General features: G+C 40.6%; 1 protein-coding gene across 15 annotated transcripts in view; it reads left to right on the top strand.

The window, feature by feature from the left end:
* Positions 1–21,781, top strand: part of ATXN7 (ataxin 7) — a 158,467-nt gene that overhangs the window by 87,094 nt on the left and 49,592 nt on the right. For 12 of the 15 annotated variants that reach the window (XR_002337616.1, XR_002337614.1, XR_002337615.1 and 9 more), the window contains one exon: positions 3,592–3,696. Coding sequence is in view for 8 of the 15 variants with exons in the window: in XM_021069178.1 (XP_020924837.1) it covers positions 3,592–3,696 (105 nt within the window). In the remaining 7 variants the exon portion in view is untranslated. Of the gene's footprint in view, positions 1–3,591; positions 3,697–14,489; positions 20,978–21,781 lie in introns of those variants that run through there. The other 3 variants (XR_002337620.1, XM_021069180.1, XM_021069181.1) reach the window with 2 other exon arrangements.

The raw sequence follows: 21,781 nt of genomic DNA on the forward strand, positions 1-21,781 counted from the left end.
TGCTGGTTGATAGTAGACAAGTTCTTGTCCCCATTGAGAAGATGAGGATTATATTGTAGGTTAAACATTATACAAATTGCTTAGCTCAGAACTCGGCACATAGCAGTCTCTCAGAAAATGCCCCCTGTTTATCATTATGATTATCATCAGTTGCACATAATCATACGTTATTGAGGAAATAGAACTTTTTATGGAAGTATAGGTTCCTGGTCCCTCACAGAATGACCCCTTCTCACTTAGTTTTTTTTGTTGTTGTTGTTTTGTTTTAGGTGTTTTTTTGTTTTGGTTTTTGGTATTTTTGTTTGGTTGTTTGTTTGTTTGTTTTTAATGGCTGCGCCCATGGCATATGGAAGTTTCCAGGACAGAGATTGAATCTGAACCACTGCTGTGGCTTAAGCTAGTGCCACAGCTGTGACACTGCTGAGCGAGAGGTTGAATCCATGCCTCCACAGTGACCTGAGAGTCAGATTCTTAATGCACTGCACCACAGCAGGACCTCTCCCTTAGTTTTATTAGTTTCTACGTCTCCCAAAAGGACCAAAGGAATCAGAGCAAAAAAAGAACAGTTTTCTACCTAAGATTATTGTGACAAATTGAATTCTTTTTATTTAAAGGGATAGGTAGGAAGTTTCCTTGTGGCACAGCAGGTTAGGAATCCGGTGTTGTCACTGCTGCAGTGCAGGCTGCACCTGCATTGCAGATTGGATCTCTGGCCCAGGAACTTCCACATGCTGCGAGTGTGGCCAAAAAATAAATAAAAGAATTGGTACAGTTTTTTATTTTTTACAATCATCTTATTTATAAAGGGGTGGGAGGCTATCCCCAGTAGTATCTGGTATCTGGCAAAGTAACATATTTTAAACAGCATTGTTTGACATTGAGTTCTGTGGGAAACTGTACAGACCAGGCACATTGCAGAAGCCTAAGTCTAAACTGACCACTTATTTTAATGCTTTAACTACTCTTTAATTATTAAAACTAATTGAGTTGACTTCATTAATGAAACTGTTGATTTGATATTTAGAGACATTTCATACTTTTCTGCTGTTAATTATGGTTAACAAAAAAGTTCTAACAGTGAATAACTAATTGTTAGTACAGTTTAGATCCAGAATCTAAATCTTGTAAGTATTTTTGTTTGTGCTTTTTTTTTGGCGGGAGGTGTTGGGGGGGAGCACTCCAAGGCATATGGAGTTCCCAAGACAGGGATTATGTCATTCCTGTATTTCAGATTTTCCATCTTAATTGTCCTATATTAGAATCTTTTAGCATAGGGTTATATGAAACTTAAGGTAAATTTCTTTAAATTTTTCTTTTTAATGAAATGTAAGACAAGTAGCTGTGGAAAATGGCTTATTACATGTTGATCATTGCATGGATATAACCTTTCCCCTTCTCGCAAATGTATTGTTTTTAACTCTATGTGGGCATGCTTTCAAAGAAAATAGCACATTGTTTGGTTTTTTTTTTGTTTTTTTTTTGTTTTTTTTTTGTTTTTTTTGTTTTTTTGTTTTTTTTTGTCTTTTTGTCTTTTCTAGGGCCACTCCCGTAGCATATGGAGGTTCCCAGGCTAGGGGTCTAATACAAGCTGTAGCCACCAGCCTATGCCAGAGCCACAGCAACATGGGATCCGAGCCATGTCTGCGACCTACACCACAACTCACGGCAACGCCGGATCGTTAACCCACTGAGCAAGGGCAGGGACCGAACCCGCAACCTCATGGTTCCTAGTCCGATTCCTTAACCACTGAGCCATGACAGGAACTCCATGTTTGGCTCTTATTTTTCATGAAATTTTTAAGCTTAGCCACAGAAGACAGCAGTCTACTGCAGCCTTCTTAGGATATTTTATCAGTTTATGTGGTCATAAGTGTTCCAGCTCTGCCTTTCAGCTTATTGGAGTTGGAATCTGGAAGGAGTTTCCAGAAATCATATTCCTCTGGTCTTCCAGGGACCAAGTTCAAGCTGTTGTTAAGAATCAGTATCAAATCCCAACTCTTAGAGGACTTGACCTCTCTGTGAGTCAGTTCCACCTTTCTGGAGTGGGGTTATAATGGTGTGGACCGAAGTAGTTGTTCACATAAAGTCAGATCATGGCATGTATAACCTGCCTGAGGCCATTCCTGCATCCCAGAATTGTGTGTCCCTGGTATATCTCAGATTTGCAGCTAGCTGTTGGTGCACTTCAGTGTACTAGAAACTGTTAAAGAAAATCTGAGCTGTAGCCATATGTGGATATTAGATCTGTAATTTGATATTTTAGAGATTATCATCACTTTATATTACCTCAGGACATTGTCTGTTTCCTTTAAAACTACTAAGCTTACCCAAGCTGGAGGAAGTGTGAAATTAAATCTTAAAAGAAGGAAAGCAGATGCTAATCAGCCTTTTGGATCATTTTTCCCCTTTTTAAACTTAGTATTTGGTTTACGAAAATATTTACCTAATAGAAATAGGTGAATTATCCATTAATTGCAGATATTCTAAATAGTGCATATAGTGTAAAATACAAATTTTGAAATATTCAAAATATTTGGGACTTCCTACAATGGCACCTTGGGATAGGCGGCGTCTCTGGAGCACTGCGACACAGGTTTGATCCATAGTCTTGCACAGCAGCTCAAGGATCCATGTTGCGGAAGCTGCAGTGTAGGTTACAACTGTGGCTTAAGTCTAATCCCTGTCCTGGGAACTCCATATGCCTTGGAGTGCACCCCCCCCAACCCCCCGCAAAAAAAAAAAGCACAAACAAAAATACTTACAAGATTTAGATTCTGGATCTAAACTGTACTAACAATTAGTTATTCACTGTTAGAACTTTTTTGTTAATCATATGTTACCAGGTATTGAGTTGCTGTACTTTCTGCAGTTTTTTTTTTTTTCATGTATATACAGAGTTCAGTTTTATATTTGTGTTTTAATTAACTTCTTACTATGACAAAAATCCAACTTGTATTTTGTCCTGAACTGAGTAACTAAACTGAGATTAATGCATGAAATGTGTTTGTGCTGAGGTTCTTCCTGTCCATTGTCATCAGTATGTAAGCAAAGGGACTAGAGGTGGTTGTGACCTAAAAATAGAAGTATGAAAATAATTATCTTTGTATTACATGCTGAGGAAACCAGCAATTTTCACTCCTCAATGAAACCTCTGCTTCTTTTCTTAACTGTTCCATAGAACTCTGAGACCAGATGGCTGGAATAGAAGGAATAAACAAATAAAACCATTAGATGGTACAGCTTTGTGAATTGCTAAACATTTTATGTGGTTGCAGATTCTTCCCCATGACCCTTGGTAGAGTTCATGTAAAGTTGCTTTATCGTGTGAATCTATTCATTGCTTTCGTTTTAGTAGATTTGTCTGTTTTACCTCATGCTGATGTTTTTCACACATTTTATTTTAACCCTTTATGATGGTGTTTCTGTAAGCCTGATTTGATTTCTCTTAATAGTCAGTTATTTTTAAATGGCAGTAACTTTTATCCTGGTGTGTTTTATCCTAAGGCAGCTCCTTTAGAAAGTATTGCCACCTCAAATGGTTTCATATTAATGAGAACCACATTAGTGAATGATGCTCTTTCTTTATTGCAGACATGCCAATATTTGGTCTCTGTCCAGCCCACGATGATTTCTACTTGGTGGTGTGTAACGACTGTAATCAGGTTGTCAAACCGCAGGCATTTCAATCACATTATGGTAAGTGCTTAAGCATTTAAAAATCATTATTAGAGGGTAAGAGGTAAAGCAGGATTAAACTGAAGGCAAGTGACAGCATGGGTACGATACAATACCCTTCCTCCTGTCAGGAGTAGGTTTTCTAATTCATTGAATGGGTTAATGCCTATCAGATGTTGGATATTTTCTGAATTTTATTGAAAGCAATGTGCATTTTCTGATTTTATTAAAATTAGGCAGGGAAAATGTATTTTGTAAAATCTTTATTGTAATATTGTGTTGGTATAATGAAAGATTTGTTTCCTTCTAGATCCTGAGGTTGTGAATTTAGTGGATGGTAAAATTATATACGTATATATACACGTACAGTATGGAGACATGGCTCTTTGAAAGGAAAGGTGACTTTGAAATGTCCAAGTTTAGTAGTTCTAAATCTATCTTGATATTCTAATTTGTGAATATGATAAAGCTGTGCTTTCTTCCCCCATCAAAATGTGCGTGTGCCTAGAAAGGCATTGTGACTTGAGGAGTTTCGTGATCCCCTCAGCCATCCCTGGGCTTTTAGGCTACACAAGCCTATGTTGTTCTCTGCTAGATCCTGGGAGAATCCAAATAAGGTTGTTTTGAGTTGTTGTGATGCGGCCTTAGGTGTTTAAAAATAATTCTGATCAGGAGTTCCTGTCATGGCTCAATGGTTAACAAACCTGACTAGGATCCATGAGGACGTGGGTTCGATCCCTGGCCTTCCTCAGTGGGTTAAGGATCTGGCACTGCAGTGAGCTGTGGTGTAGGTTTCAAACCCTGATGGGATCGTGTGTTGCTCTGGCTGTAGTGTAGGCTGGCAGCTGTAGCTCCGATTGGACCCCTAGCCTGGAAACCTCTATATGCTGCGGGTACAGCCTTAAAAAGACAAAAGGCAAAAAATTCTAATCGCAAAATTTAATTTTATAACCAATTAGATTTAGTAACAACTCAGAAGTATTTGGGTGCCCACTTTGTTTCAGGCCCTGGGGATATGTGATATGATTCCTGCCTCCCTGGAGTTTAAAATCGGGCTGGAGGGAAAGGGAAAACTAACTACACACATTTTAAAAAATAACTGCAAGTCGTTTCCTCATTGCCCTCACCACTACAAATGCAAGCTTGCAACAGGGAGTAGCAGTAGGGCCTTTCTGTAATAGAATGTTTGAGCAAAGCCTCCGAGGAGATGACCCTAGTGACCTGAGCCCTAAGTGATTCTGGGGGGCACCCATGCATCCATCTGGAATAAAGGCATTCCACACAGCGGGGAGAGCCAAGCACACATGAAAATGGCTAGTAAAGTTAGTGGAGGGCGTAGAGACTAGGGAAGTCTGGCCTTTGGGGCTGGGGCCCTGTTCACACCCAAGCTTGTAGGCCATAGTGGAAAGATGTGTGGAAGCATTGGGAGGTTTAGGTAAGGGAGTAACACAGGGCTGTCTCACAGGTTGATCTGCTGAGAATAGACTGGGGGAGAAAAGTAGAAGCAGGGAGGATGGTTCAGAGGTAAAGATAATAACAGACCAAGGCTGAGGCAGCATAGTAGAGCTGGGGATACAGCCTAGCTTTGAAATACGTTTTAAAGCTAGACCTTTCCAGGCTTTTTTTGGGGACAAGCAGTTGTTTTAAGAGTCACAGTATCATAATCAACATCCCACTTTTTTTTCTCAAGGAATCTTTTATGTAATCATAAAAAGATTCTTTGAGGTTTTGTTTCTGGGTGAGGCCCTGGAGTAGGCACCAGCGTGAGTACAAAGCTGAATAAGAGATTGTCTCCCTGCTTAAGACTCTTAACTGGCTAGTATTGGAAAAGGCAATCAGTCAGTTGCCAAGTATTTTTGTGTTAAGGATTTTGAAGCCAGACGAGGCTGGATTTAAACTTGAACTTGGAAGAACCATGGTTAGTTCTTTGCCGAACAAGTTTTCAGCCTCCTTTGTTATGATGTGAGGATGGTAATAGCAACCTCATTTGTTCCCAGAGAAGATAAGTGAAACAGCATGGTGAAGCCCCTCATGCAAGGCCTAACATTTGATAGGTGTGACAGATGAAGGTACAGCTGTAGATAAAGCAAAGTGTGCGTACCTGTAAAGTCCAAAAACAGTTCAAAGTTTTAAGACAAAGAGGAGTGCAGATTGCATCTTGGAGATTAACTCAGAGAAGCCTTCTTAAAGGAAATGGCCTTCACATTAGACTGTTCTGAAGAGTAGAATGGATTATTTTTCCCATGTGCAAATTTTTATGCTCAATTTTTAGGTGTGTAAAATAGTGAAAAATACAGAAAATACTTTTGAAATAATCACCTGTAATGGGAAGTGTTTGATGAGAATAAACAGGGCTGACACATACAGCTACACAGTTTGTGCACTGAACAACCATATTTGGTGGCTCCAGGTTGGCAGCAGGGGTGATGGGAGGAAGCACAGAGGCAGGAAATTCCAGGCTGTCTGGAATGTATTCCACCAAGTTTCCACTGGTGAGAGCTGATGTGTCCGCATGCGGAAGTGCTGTGTTCGAAGGTACGCTGAGGCTGCTCAGAGAGATGCAGTGCCATCAGACACCCCAGGCCTTGATATGTCGGTAGAGACTTGTTGCAAATTTTTTTTTTTTTTTTTTTGGTTGTTGGCACCTGACCGATGTGACTTAGTGGTAGAAGATCAGTGAGCAAAGTGGATTCGAAGGGAGTGAGAGAGGAAGTGGGAGTATGAAAACAGCTGCTGTTTGGATCAAGGCCCACTTAAAGGTGTAACCTTTTCCAGGACTTCCTTAGGTAGAAAGAGGCCCTCGTGGTCCCCTCTTCCAGAAGCAATCCACTCTGTACAGCACATTTCATGGAGATGATTTTCTTTATCTTCCTCTGTCTCTCTTTTACAATGTCTGGGTATTAGGAGCAGGGGAGGAGAGTGTCTTAAAATTATATTTCCACTCTGCTAATATGTAGCATACATACTGTTTTCTAATAAGACTTTTTTTTTTTTTTTTTTTTTTTAAATGACTGCACCTTTAGCATAAGGAAGTTGTAGAGCCAGGGACTGAATCTGAGCTCTGTGGCAGTGTTGGATCCTTTAATCCACTGCACAGAGCAGGGGATTGAACCTGTGCCTCTGTAGCACCCTGCACTGCTGCAGTCAGATTCCTAATCCACTGTGCCACTGCAGGAGCTTGTTGAATTTGAAGACTTGTTGTAATTTCCAAAGTAGAAGAAGAAGATGTGGTGGGAGTGCAAGATTCATGTACATAGTCAGGTGACTTCTGTGGCCAGGCAGGAAATGCAGCCCATACAGGCCACTGGGTGGGGGCTTTGGTCCCTCTAGTGGCAGAGAAGTTACTAAAGCTGCAAGAGAGAAGAAAGTCTCTGTCAGAAAGATGAGGGCCAGGTACTGAGAGAGGGATTCAGCTGCGAAGTGTGAAAAGAGCCCCTCTTTGAGGGAAGCAGCCAAGAAGAAGGCTGCTGGAGTGAACAGGAGGTTCGGAGAAGGATAGATGTATGGTCTTGGGGGCTGTGCCACTAAGTAGAAGAAGGCACCATGTGATGGCTCTGGGGTGCATTGGGAGTGACACCCCACTCACTGCAGAAGGAGAGGTGGCCAGGGCACCCAGCACCCAGAACCGTTCCCAGTGCTGCGAGTGTCTTGTCTGTCTTTGGGGTGAGTGGTTGTAACAAGAAGTAGTATTTGGAGTCTGTTTCAAATACTTTTGTTGTAATTCCAGAAGGCCTTTTGCTACATGTTTGTTTTCCAGAGTTAACATCAAAAAAACAAAGCAAATTTTTGAAATACAAGAATTTTCTAAGTAGCCATTGCAGTCCATTTATTACTGTATTAGGAAGAACTCATGCCTGCTACAGGAAAGATTCTGCTTTCTTTTGATGAAACTGGTGAAAATGTGTGGGCAGTCTTCTGGAATATGTAATTCACATATTGCTGGTGCTCATCTGTGACTTTTATCAACAAATGAGCAGTTGCTACAAAATTCAACAGGCAGTTCGTTTTAAAACCGCTGCTGCCTGGCAGTGACAGGGAAGGAAGCGACTCTGGCAGCAGTGTAGGTGGTAATATTATTCTGAATTGGTGAGCTGGTTATCTCCCAGAGTAGTGAGAGACCTACAGACATACCTTACTTTCTATGGCTTGATTTATTGTTCTTCACAGCATCTTCTAGAGATTGAAGGTAGGGGGCAACCCTGCGTTAAGCAGATCTCTTGGTGCCATTTTTCCGGGGGCATTTGCTTGCTTCATGTCTCTGTGTCACATCGTGGGAATTCTTGAAACATTTCATACCTTTTTCGTTGTTATTATGTTTGTTACTGTGATCCTTGATCAAGTGATTTTTGTTGCTACTACACCTGGCTAAAGGCTCAGATGATGGTTAGCATTTTTTACAAATAAAGAATTTTTAAATTACGTGCATGCTTTTTATAGACATGATGCTGTTGCATCCTTTATAAGCTGCAGTATTGTATAAGCATAACTTTAAGCACTGGAAACTAAAAAATTCGTGTGACCTGCTTTATTTTGATATTCACTTCATTGTGATGGTCTGAAACCAGATCTACAATGTAGTATCTCCAGAATGTACTTGTACTTTTTTGCTAGCTGAGCTGTGTTTTGGGGAGTTGACTGTTAACCAGGTTTTCCATTTGAACAATGATGGTGAGTGATTGCAGCGTCGTTTTGGCATTTCCATTTTCATAGTCTGATTGCTTTCTTTCTTGGAAACTGCATAGTAATACCATGCTTTCTTGATGTTGTTTTGATATTTTGAAATAGTCCAGCAGGCCTCATACCTCAGTTATTCACTATTTTTAGATGTTTCTTATTGCTAATTTCAGATTTAAAAATAAAATTGAATCAGTGGATCTCAGACCCCCTGTGCATCTAAATCAAAGAGGAGCAGAGTCTAAGTGGCCCACTCCAGACTAGCTGGCTGGGAGTTGCCAGGGGTAGGACTAGGAGTCTGCATTCTGAACAGCTCCCTAGGCTGCTTCTGACTCATAGACTAACAAGGGTGCATTATACTCGCAGCAGATCCCCTCACTCTGTGGTGATATGCTTGGCATGGTGACCAATGTGATTGGCCTTCAGAGATTCATTGAGTCTAGCAAAGATGGCATTAAAGGAAGGCCCTGCTCTTTTTAACCGATTTTTAACTTTTCATATTATGTGCGGGAAATCTCCCATCAGTTGCCTCTAAATCTTTAAGTAAGAAGGAGGGCTGAGATGGTGACATTACTTGCGGCCAGAAGCACCTTTCTTTTGAGGTTGTTAACCAAGTTGGATATCTGAGTTGATCATTTAGTTAGTAATGAGTGTGTTGGTCCTAAACTGGCCACCCACTGGAATACACTGTGTGTTCCAGTTTACATATGTGTACTGTGGATCTGACCAGGTAGGCTCAGCTGATGACTTGCGGGGCCCTCAGGGTTCTGTGATGAAAGAGCTTCCCAGGTGGTTCTGAGGAGCTGTGTGCTTATGCTGCTCTGTGCTTTGCCACCTGTCTCTGAGTCTGCTTGTGAAGAACACCATAACTTCTTGCAACCTTTCTGATTCAGGTGAAATAAGTGTGTGATGTTAATTCAGCTCAGACAGGTGCCACATTTAGCATCTCTATAATTAATCAGAACCTTGCTCGAATGTCAGCTGTTGAAGTTTTACCTCAGATGAGTTAGGCTGACCCACTTTTTCACCTTTTGGCTCAGCCCCAAGTCCCTGACCAGGTGCTTCTGCCACCTCTTCCCAATTTTAATCCATCGAATTCCATCTTTATGGTTTATTTAATTCCATTTAATTTTTTTTCTTTAAATCAAACCACTTGTAGTTAAATAATCTTTTACAAAGGAAACCTTCAGGAATCATCAACGGAAAAAGTAGTGTTCTTTGCCATGGATGGTCAGCGTGAAAATAAATATAGTGAAAAGATTAAATTCTTTGTTGCTACTCTTACCATTGCCACCACTGAGCCCAAGGCCTGCTTCCTTGGTTAAAAAGGAGGCAGGCACGTCTTAGGCAAGTGTCAACCGCCCCCCGCCCCAGTAGCTTAATGTTTTCAGAAAAGTGAAAGAGATTTGGAGGGGGAATAAGTTTTCATGTGAGATCGTATGTTATTAATGTTGCGGAGTGATACCCATTCTATGTTTGGGGAAACAGCAGCTCAGGGTATTGGATTTAGTTTCCTTTGATGTTAAGGGAGCTGTTTCCTGAGGCCAACCCTAGCCTTGGAAATAAATGCCTTACTTATACGCAGAATTGTCGCATTTCATGTTGAGCTTCAGATAAATCACAGGTAAATATCCTTTGCCATTTATCCATTGATATTACATGTTAATCACTTCCTAGTTGCTATAAGTGGCATATGAGTCTGGGCTCAGTATAAAGCATCTCTGCCCTTTTCTCAGACTCCTCTTTCCAGATGGGATATCATAAAGCTGTATTTTTTATAACTTTGTGAAAGTAGCTTTAGCTGAAACGCCTCTGCAATCTTAGAGCTTTCTCTACTTGTAGATATCATGAATCCTGTAAAATTAACAAACAGCTAATGCATTGCTTTGACTGAATGTTCCTTGAGTGCACTGAGGTGGTCTGGATTCTTTGAGATGCCAGCATAAATTATATTTTCCTAAAATGTCGTTTTAATCAGAAGATGAGTAAATAGAAATTACTCATACTTTTTGAGCTAATTAATTGGTTTCAAAGAACATTAGTGTAAGAGCAAAATGAATTTTACTCTGTGAGATCCCCTGGGCTGTTTCTGGCAAAAATGCTGATCGCACTGTTGACACCAGTTTCACCTAGCTGTGACCAGTGATTGCCATCATATAATTAAATTAATCTACATCACAAAGCAAAGGTTTTGCTGTTTAATAAAGAACACCTTCTCCCTTTTGTCATCTGATTGATTTAGACAAGGAAAATAACAGATTCAGGTATTTGGGGGGTTTTTGTGGGGGGCTCACTTGCAAGGGCATATGAAAGTTGGCCAGGCCAGGGATTGAATCCAAGCCGTAGCCGTGGCCAGGCTAGATCCTTTAACCCACTGCTCCAGGCCGGCAGTTGAACCCAAACCTGTACAATGACCTGTACCACTACAGTTAGATTCTTAACCCACTGCACCATGATGGAAACTCCTCAAACTCATTCTTTATTTGTATATGCACATTCATGTGAAATATAGTTTTATATACCTTAGAAGGAACATTACATATTCAGTCCATCCACATTTGTCTCTGGGTTCCAGAGCAACCTAAGGCACTGCAATCAGATTTTTAACCCACTGTGCTGCAGCAGGATCTCCAGATTCAGGTATTTTGAATGAGTTACTTTGTTTGGCTATCAAGTAACTTTGTTTTTGGATGAAGAAGAAAATGTTTCTTTTTTGCTTTCCAATTGTTAGCTAAATTTGGCCCCTGCAAATTTGTAATCTGGGTTTTATTTTACTTTGTCAGTGATACTTAATCTTTTTAGGGTTGGCACTCATTTAAAGTCTGTGGACTAATGATAGTTTTTAATAGTACTTGATGATTCATAAAGTGTTTTTGCATGTATTATCTTATTTTCTGTTCTTAGCAACCCACTGAGTGGATGGTTTTATTCCCAGTTTACAGATCAAACTCCTAAATTAAATATCATTCACACAGATAAAATGTCCCAGGCTAGATTTTCTGTCTACTTACATGTGTTTCTTTTGCATGTAATAAGGATGTATAGAGTTAAGAGGAAATCTACAGAAGATGTAATGAAGTCCACATGTCACAAAACTGTCATTAATTACAGATGTTCTAGCTCAGGTAGAATTTTAGGTTTGCTTAGAGTGGCTGGGTCAGCACTGTAACCCATTACCTCAGAGAGGACATTTAGTAATTTGAAGACGTAATGGTAGTAGGTAGATACTTGATTTAGCATAGTCATTGGATTTCTCTTAGGGCTCTTCTGTTTTATTTAACCCTAAATCATAGTAGCTATCCAAAGCCAAACTCCTCCTCTTTTTGTTCCAGCCTCATAACATCTTGTAGTTTCTTTAGAGAATTGGTTAGCATATTTCTGCAGTTAGTATAGAGACTGCAGTTTGTTGCAGAGCCAAAAATACTTCACTCTTTTGCTTCAAAGACACATGCCAGGCCTTTCTCCAGCAGTTGGGGGCTGAGCCAGGGAAGGGAGCAAACTAGAGCAGGCACATCAAAATACAAGCATTGTCAGGGTAGACCTCAGTTTAACTCTTGAAGGAAATTCCAAGTTGACCATTTTGATCTAAGATTTTTTTTCACTGAATAGTATGATGTAAAATTAATGCAGTGAGTTCTCTTTTTCTTTGCCACAAGCCAAAAAGTGCTCATTAAAATTTTCAAATAACTTCAGGAGCATCAGATAAAGGATCACTTTCTCCCTAGCTAATATAATTTAATCTTTTTTTTTTCCCCTTTTTTCTTTTTTCTTTGTCTTTTTAGGGCCATGCCCATGGCACATGGATATACGCAGGCTAGGGGTCCAGTCGGAGCTGTAGCTGCTGGCCTATGCCAGAGCCACAGCAACGCCAGATATGAGCTGCATCTGTGACCTACACCACAGCTCACAGCAACACCAGATACTCAACCCTCTGAGTGGGGCCAGGGGTCAAACCTACAATCTCATGGTTCCTAGTCGGATTCGTTTCTGCTGTGCCATGATGGGAATGCCTAATCATTTTTCTTAGGTGTGTGTGTGTGTGCGTGTGCATGTTTGTATATAAAAATGGTGTTATTTATTCCATTTATAAGAGTACCATTTTCAATTTTAGTTATAAAATGTATTGATTTTTGCTTTATACTAAAATTTGTGCCTTTATTAATAATCGTGCCTTTGGGGTTTCTTTCTTTAAAAAATTTTAAAACTGGCCATGATATTATTCATGCATTTAGTAGATATTATTGTCTCTTGTTCAGGCATTGCTCTCCACTCAACTAGGAAAGCAGTGTCTTTTATTTCATGAAAATTCTATTCTGTTTAAGGAGGGTGGAGCAAGCAAGATGAAAAGTAGAATAAGATGATTTTAGGTAGTGGTAAAGGCTAGGGATAGTATGAAAGAATAACTGGGGCAAGATATTTCAGATAAGGCTAGTTAAAGGAAGCCATTCTGAGGAGTTGATATGGAAGGTCAGTCAGCCATTTGAAGATGGTGGAGGATCAGTGTTCCACAGAGAAGATAGCAGGTGCAAAGATCTGAGGTGGAAATGAGCTTGGCAGAAAGGCCAGTGAGGAGGTAGAAGAGCAGTATGCAAAGAGGAGAGGGTCCAGGTTGAGGTTGGGCAAGCGGTTGCTGAGGCCAGATGGAGGGGATCAGTATTGGATGGTACGAGACATGTGAAGCCACTGGAGGATTTCAAGCAAGGAAGAATCTTAATCTGCTTTATGGTTGCTCTGTGGCATGGTAGAGGGAAAGAGTGGAAGCAGGGAGACAGTCAGTGGGCTGTATTGCACTTGTCCAGGTGAGAGTGGGAGTGGGAAAGAAAGCTTGGGTGAAGGTGGTAGCAGCCAAGGCTTGATGGAATAGGATTGCGCACAGGAGTAGAAAGAAGGAGGGCCCACTGACTGGCTGGGGTTGAGCAGTATGGGAAAAGAAGGGATGAGGAATGATTAGGGATGGGGTGGAGTGGCCTCAAGCAGGTGCATGAATCTTCTTAGCTTATGAATTATGGGGTTCTTTCAATTTGTACATCTCCCCCCCCTTTTTATTTTTAATGAGGTGTATTGACCTGAATGAAAGGCCTTGATGTATTATATTCATTAAGTCTTTAGACATTTTCTCACAGTTGTGGAGGTAGAAAATAGTTATTGCAGCAATGCCAGACTTTGGGGTCATGGAGTTCCTGTTGTGGTTCAGCAGGTTAAGAACATGGCATAGTGTCCATGAGGATGTAGATTTGATCCCTGGCCTTGATCAGTGGTTAAGGATCCGGTGTTGCTGTGAGCTGCGGCATAGGTTGCAGATGACACTTGGATTTGCTGTGGCTGCGGCGTAGGCCAGCAGCTGCAACTCGATTGGACCCCTAGCTTGGGACCTTCCATGTGCTTTGGGTGCAGCCCTAAAAAACAACAACAACAAAAACTTCAGGGTCATTTGTTCTTTTGGTATTGCTTTTTTGTTTTTTAGTGAGACAGTGATCTGGTCATGTAAGCCAGGAAACAAAAGGATGCTCTCATTTGGGTAACACAAACTTATTGATTAAAAAGCAGAAGCCTCGTGTATTCTGACTTTTCATTATTAACATCGTAATACACAATGTAAAAGAAAAAAATTAGCCAACCACTCAAGGATGAATATGCAGTCAGAATAAGTGAATCTTCTCCATCTCTTCAGGGGTACAGGTTGACATATGCCTTTGGAAGGTTTCTAGACCCTGGACAAAGAAATATTTGGCTGCATACTTCTTGTTCCCTCATACATATGGAAAATTAAATTTATTATGTGTTTACATATTAAAATTAATGATCTACCTGCTATATATATAGCACAGGGAACTATGTTTAACCACTGATGATGGAACCTGATGGAGGATAATGTAAGAAAAAGAATGTATATATGAATAATTGGCTCACTTTGCTGTGTAGCAGAAATTGAGAGAACGTTGTAAATCAACTATAATGAATTTTTTTTTTTTTTTAAGGGCTGCACCTGTGGCACATGGAGGTTTCCAGGCTAGGGGTCGAATCAGAGCTACAGCTGCCAGCCTATACCACAGCCACAGCAATACCAGATCTGAGCCGCGTCTGCACTCTACACCACAGCTCACGGCAGTGCCAGATCTTTAAGCCACAGAGTGAGGCCAGGGATTGAACTTGCAACCTTGTGATTCATAGTCAGATTCATTTCTGCTGTGCCACGACTGGAACTTCGCCTATAATTTAAAAATTTTTTTAATAAAATAAAGATCTAGCTTATTTTCACATGTTTAATATGTATTACTCCCTTCTCTTTAAAGACTGTCTATTATTCCACTTTATTCATGTACTTAATTTAGCCTGCCCCCTATTGGTAGACATTTAGATTGTTAGTGTCTGATTGTTAGTATTATCACATGCAGTGCTATAAACACATTCTTTGAGAATGTCTGTTAGTATTTCAGTGTATTATTTTTCTATCTGGAGGCTGGTTGGATCTGTCCTCCCAAGTTAGCCTTACTGTGATTTAATGAACTACTTCAACAGTCTGATTTGTGTCACCAGAATGAGGCCATGAAAATATGAATTTCTAGGTGTCTGAATAAATCAATAAATAAAAATTGTTAATATTAATCAACTGTACATCAATAAAATTTAAAAGAGAAGTTTAAATTGTAATATTCATCAGGACTACTCTTGACTTGGTTGCTACATATGGAAATCATTAAGATGGCTGTGCATAAGATTCTGAAGGGGATATTTCAGAATATAAATCCATATTTTAGTTATACTTGCTGGAAGATGTATTTCTTGACAGTCATTTCATAAGACTAACTTGTGTTTTGACTAGTTAAGATAAACACACACAGCCCTGCTATGTCAATCCTGTTAAGCTGTGGTCTTATATATGACCAGAAGAGGGAGTTTTTATTGCTTTATGCTGTAGCACCTACAGCCTGGCTGGGGTAATTCCTTCCACAAATGTTCAAGCCCCTAAAACTGGTTTGGGGTGGAGGGCAAGGGCTAAATTTAGCTGTTTCTTTTTGCATCTAGAAATTTCAGTCTTTAGAGTTACTTATATATTTTGTTTTTAAGAAAACATTTCTCAAATTGAACTTCAAAGAAATTGTATACCTTTTCTTCTTGTGTGTTTGAAAGGTAATAAAAAGATCAGAGAAGGAAATTATCTCAATTTGAAATCAGTTAAAATACAAGCATTCAGCCCCTAATCATACATGATGCAGTTCTTAATTCGTAATCTCCTAAGGTAAAAAATAAACTCTAGTATGAAATTTGTTTCATTGCCTTTTATGCTTGATATTTTAAAAAGACTCTTAAAACTAATACAAAGATTTGTAGCGAGATTTAGAAAGTTTTTTTTTTTTTTTTTTTTTTTTTGCGAGAGTGGCTAATAGGACTTTGTCTGTGTGATTCTTACTTTGCTCATCTGTGTTATTAGACTCAGTCTACATAGCCAAACGAATGAAATGGGTACCTTAATCAGGATAAAGTACTTTGATGGAATATTAGAATTGTATGCTGTTTAAATTTTTCTTCTGCTCTTCACATGGTATTTTTTTATAACAAAAACTTGTTAAATCAGTTTCTTTATGGATTTTTTTTACTGTCACACGAGAGAGGTATGTATCCTCCTATGTATTTATATAGATACACAAATGTAGTAATCTTAAACATGCTATTTTCAATTCAGTCTACTTCTAATTTCATTGGCTCTTTCTGCCTCCCCAACTTTTTCTGACTATAATAGTCCTCTGCACTCTGATCCATCCATGTAACTTGGTACATTGTTAGCACATAACAGTGTGCCTCCTTCTGCTTTTTTTTTTTTTTCTCATGCTCGTAACTCTTTACTGGCACATACAATCTCACGTTTTATTAGCAGGGGCACAGTTTTACAAAAATGGATCCTATTATGTATACTTTCACTTCTTTTCTACTCAACAGTACCACATGGACATCCATTCACATCCCAGGATAACACTGATCCCCTTTTTATTTATTTGTTTATTGCTTTCTTTTTAGGGCTGCACCTGAGGCATATGGAAGTTCCCAGGCTAGGGGTCAAATTGGAGCTATAGCAAAGCCACCACAATGCAGGATCCTAGCCACATCTGCAACCTACACCACAGCTCACAGCATCACTGGATCCTTAACCCACTGAGCAAAGCCAGCGATCGATCCCATGCCCTCATAGATACTAGTCAGGTTTGTTACTGCTGAGCTACGGCGGGAACTCCTTGATCCCCTTTTTAATGGTTGCTTGCTCTTCTAAGGTGTGGCTGTGTGGTGACTTCCTCAGCCAGGCCCTCTGTCTGTGGACATTCTCTTTGTTTCCTACTTTTTGCTTCTGTGAGCAAAGCAGTAGCCAGCCTGCTGCCTACATCCTTAACTGCTAATGGTTTTGCTTCTGTGGCATAGAGACTCAGGAAGGGATTCTTCTGGGGTCAGAAAGGATATTTATTTGCATTTTAAATAGCTGCTACTAGGTTTGTTTTCCCAAAAGGCTATTAATACTTTGTATCTCTACTAGCCATGTAAGAAAGTATGGCCAGCAGGAGTAGGTATTTATTATTTATTTTTCTAAACTTCCACTTCTTTTTTTCTAAAGCCTCTTACAGTGCTTTATATACATGTGCACAAATGTGATTAATCGTAAGTTGACTTTGACGTCAATTTCTCAAACAGGTGCAAACGTTTATGTTTTTACTCCCCGCGTTATCACATATCTTCTGAGTGTAAGTGATAATGATATGAGGCAAATAGATCTTTTGAAATGAGTTACAATTTTTAAAATATTCATTTAATCAGTTTCAGGCAGTTTTTCTGGGAGATTTCTGTTCGTTTGCTATGGAATTTACTTTAGGGAAGAAATCTACTTCTCTTAGGCTGAGATTCCTCTGCAAAATACGTTGCCTCCTAGAGGACAGCTTCCATTGAATTTAATTACAGGGCCAGTGAAAAACTACTGTCAGTTTTATTTCTGATCATTATCCTTGAATTTGGTGATTGGTCACCTTTTAACTGTTCACTTTGTGTATCAAATAATGACTAGGCTGAGGTCAGACTGTGGCTCATATGAAGCCTGTGTAAATCAGGCTGTGAGGTTATACTTTATTTGCCTGCCTCTGAACAATCTGAACAGCTGAAAAGGGGCACACACACGAAGTATGGCCAAGCCCTGAAGGAGCATGTCCCCAAAAGATCAGACAGTGTCCAGCAGAGGAAGGCTGCTGCTGCATTACCTCCAAGGTCAGTCGTCCCCATTTACATGTCATCTCCCACCTCTCCTGATCTGGTGGGAGCACCTAATGAGCATTGGGTAATAACCTCGCCGAGTTTCTTGGTGAAGCTAATCTGATTGTAGATAGCAGGCTTGCAGGCCCACAGCTGAATGAATTGCTTGGTATTTCCTAGTTTGAAAATATTTTCTCCCCCTTTCAAGTGCTCCTTGGCAGCAGGTAAGGAATGTTAAAGCTCCTGTAAGTGCCAATTAAGGCCAATTATAACTCGCCCGGCCTGCTGAGACAGTGAAGTGGAGTCAGTGGAGGCTTGTTGTGCTCCTGTAAACTGGAAACTGGCTGCCACCAGTGACAGGAACACAGGATCTCCCAGCTGCCAACAGCTTGTTTGTTGCCCTGCAGAAAACCAAGTGACACCTCAGCTGGCTTCTCGGGATTGGATTTAGGAAATCCCAAGATTTGTTGAGACGTCAGTAATTTCTGTAATAGAAACTGCTGTCTTTCTTTGACTCTTTCTTTATGTCAAGTGGTGCCCACTGTCCAGTTTCTCCTCCTTTCTAAAAGTAAGGGCTGAAGTGTATTGAACATTTGAGATAAACTGGGCACTGCGTTACATGTGTCATGGCCTGTGCTCCTCACCAGGGCCCTGCTCCAAGAGGCAGACTTGGTGCTTCTCAGGGGAGGCCAGAGGCCTCTTGCCCAAGGCTGCCCAGCTAAAAGTGCTGAGGTGGCGCCGAACCCCAGCCCTCACTGCCCCTCCTAGCTGCTGCCTGTGTGCTTGTTTGCTGTGAGCGGGCTAATTCACAGAAAGATTTGTGTCAGTTCAGGACTCCCTTTGTGCACACAGAGTAAAATTGATGAGTGCACACCATCCACACCACAGCCAATACCTATAATTTTTGGTCTGTAAGGCATGGATGTTATTCTATTAAAATGGTATTTTAGTCTGTAGTCTTTTTTTAGTCTGTAGTCTGTTTTTTCGTAAGAAAAAAGAAATGTGACCATGTCCCCAGACCTAGACCCCAAAATATGAGCCATCAGTGAGAGCGTCAGTATCAATATAAACTTCATTTGGATGGGATATTGGGAAATGGCTTGAAGAAAATAGTAATAATGCTTTCCAAGCAGAACAGGGCAGTATTTCGTTAAACATTTTACTGAGGGCATTAAGAGAGGTTTTTAAAAGTTCAGTCTGAGCTTTATATGCCCAGTTTTTTTTTGGTTGGTTTTTGTTTTTGGTCTTTTAAGGGCCACACCCATGGCCTATGGAAGTTCCTGGGCTAGGTCAAATTGGAGTTACAGCTGCCAGCCTATGTCACAACCACAGCAATGCCAGTTCCTTAGCCCACTGATCGGGGCCAGGGATTGAACCCACATCCTCATGGATATTAGTCAGATTCTTAACCTGCTGAGCCACAATGGGAACTCCTGTATGCCCAGTTTTTGTGGATTTGTGTATATTCCTATTGCACACATTTATCACCTTTTTTTTCTAGTTTGCAGTATCATTCATCACTTTTTTAATGTGGGTCCTAAGAATTAATTTGGATTGTTTCTTTCTGGTTTATATATGAAATTAGACATAGCCATGTGTTTGTAGCATTTTAAAACATTTGCTGAAATTCACCCTGAAATTCCTCAGGATTAGAAAAAGACCTTGTTCCCCAAATTGTCATGGGTTGGCTGGTTCTCCTGAGGATTGTTTCCCCCACTAGCACCATCACCATTTACAAAAGGGAACATTAAAAAGGCAAGCATTTGTGCTGGGAGGCCAGCAAGGAGTCTGGGGTCCAGTCTGAGGAGTGCAGCAATGCAAAACTGAGGCTTAGTCTGAAAAAGGTCCTCTTATCCCAGTTCATTTGTGCCGGACTCCTTAGCTGCCCCTTGGGAGCGACAGGGTGGGTGGGTGGGTGCAGTGAACAGTGCTAAGACTTGTTGCAGTCAGGTAGTACAACAATAGAAATTTTTTCCTGCTAGCTTAAGAAACCAACACTTTGGTAAATGTCTTATTTTTGCTAATTATCTCTGGAAAGATTTGCTCATCCTGTGCTTCTAAGCCTCGCTCATGGCTCTTTCCTTGTGTTCTTCTGATAGTTAAGGACCACCACAGTTTTACACTGTTTGAATGGGAAATATTGGGAGTGGGGCAGTTTTCAGAAAACCATCGGGATGGAAATATCACAGCAATGGTTAGGGTATGAATGCTTGCTGTGAAAATAAAACAGTGTGGCTACTAGTCTTTCGTTGTACAGTAAATTTAGAATTTGTATCTAGTCTACTAGAAGCCATTTCCTATGCCTCACAACTCTTTCCCACCCCTTCCAGGCCAAATCTTTTCCACACATGTAATTCATGACTTTTTGCCAAATATTCTGTGTTGGGTGATGGTATTCTGCAGAGGAATTTCCCCCCTCCTTTTGACATTTAAAAGTGTTCATTCTGAACTATCAGGCATCTGAGTCTATTTATGTGTGCAGCCTTTATAATCATAAAACTCAGATCAGTTGGCTGCTTTTTTTCCATGTCTATTTGACAGTAAGATTTGGCGATTACAACAGGGGAGTAGTGGTGTGGGGAGTGTCATAGCGCTGAGATAAGCAAACAGCTAAACCAGGGAAGACACTGTTTACAAAGAGCCACTTAGAGAAGTTTTTGGATTAAAAGTGTAAAAGGCCCCCAGCTATAGGCAGTCATCCAGTGATTGAACTCTGGATAATAAGGTGTATATTTTTCTGGAAGCAGATATATTTTACACATATGCACAAAAAATGGGTTAAGATTTTTCTTAGTAGATTTAAGAAGGAAAATTATGCTTAGGCATACCAAACTTCTATTTTTTAAAGTATAGATAGTAGGGAAATAGAATGTGGAGAAAGACTGCTGATATTTGTAAAAATGTGTAACATTAAAACTTGTAGGTCCGTCAAGGCTTAAAATGTAGATGTATAATGAATTGTGTAAATTTTCTAACATACCTGGTAGTAGGTGTCAGTTTAAAGTTACTTAGATAAATCAGAGTGTAATTCACATTTTAGCAGGTTAAACTTGTAAATTCCATCTTCCTCAGTTTTGGCCAGCTGCCTTTCAAAGAGAAGGATTAATTTACACCAGCCAGGACGCCTTGTATGACCATATTAGATGAAATTAGACTCCACCCCTTGTTTTCTGTTGATCTGCCAGGACCTTTGTATTTCAAGTGCTTTTTACAGTAGTAGCAAATGTTACATAAGACCAAACATGGAGCATATTTGGAGTTGGTGGGCAGACCCAAATCATGATGCAAGCCTGCAGTAGCAAGTGTGCAATGAAGCACAACCAAATTATGTGAATGGAAGGTAACAAGAAGCCTCTCCAGAACAGCCCTTCCTCCGCACAAGGGCTGAGAGCTTCACTGGGTAAGTTTTCCGAGGCAGTTTTCCGAGGCTGGGCTTGGCTCAGGGCCCAGTTCTGGAGGAGCTTGCAGAAGGTGGGTTAGGTCTTTGCGAACGTGACCCAGACCCACAGTGGTGGGAAGAGTTTGCGCAGGCCTCTTGCCTTCTGGCGCCCGTCCTGCCCCGCCAGCAGGCCAGGCCAGCTTGCTGCTGAAGTGGTGAGGAGAGTGTGCTCTGCAGAGCTAGGATCAGAGGGGTAATCGCAGCAAGAGGGATTAGCTGCTGCCAGCCGTCCACAGGAGCCATTCTGAAATGTCATTTGAGTGATCTGGCCAAAGGTCAAATGCAGGCAGGAGTGGAGTTTGCTATTAACTCCAACAGAATGCTGAGGTTTGCACCCAACAGTTCCCCGTATCTCAAAACAGGGAGAGCATTGGTTACGTAGCTGTCTAAAAATGGAGGGACGTTGTAGCACGCTTGAACTGTTCGTTTTTTATCTCACTTGTGGTAAGCGAGGTTTCATGACGGGCAGTTCACAGTGTTTCCTGTAGAATGTATTTGAAAACTGTTTTGTCAGATACTTCAAATCCACAGCAAAGTTGCAAGCAGAGCCCTGGGTCAAGGGGAAGAAAAACTTCAAAATACAAACAGTAACCCTGGGAAGTCATTCAGTAACTTAAATTGAGTGTATAAAAATTTAATTACTGACTGACTGCCAAAGACTATTTTTTTCAGTTGTGTTATTAAGGTAGCCAGTACGGCTAAGCGGATTCTTCCTGGGCGGGTTGAGTGGCTGTTCTCAAAGTTACCTTAACTCTCTCCTGCCTT

This window comes from Sus scrofa, chromosome 13 (genome assembly GCF_000003025.6).
Source record: "Sus scrofa isolate TJ Tabasco breed Duroc chromosome 13, Sscrofa11.1, whole genome shotgun sequence".
Lineage (NCBI taxonomy): Eukaryota > Metazoa > Chordata > Mammalia > Artiodactyla > Suidae > Sus > Sus scrofa.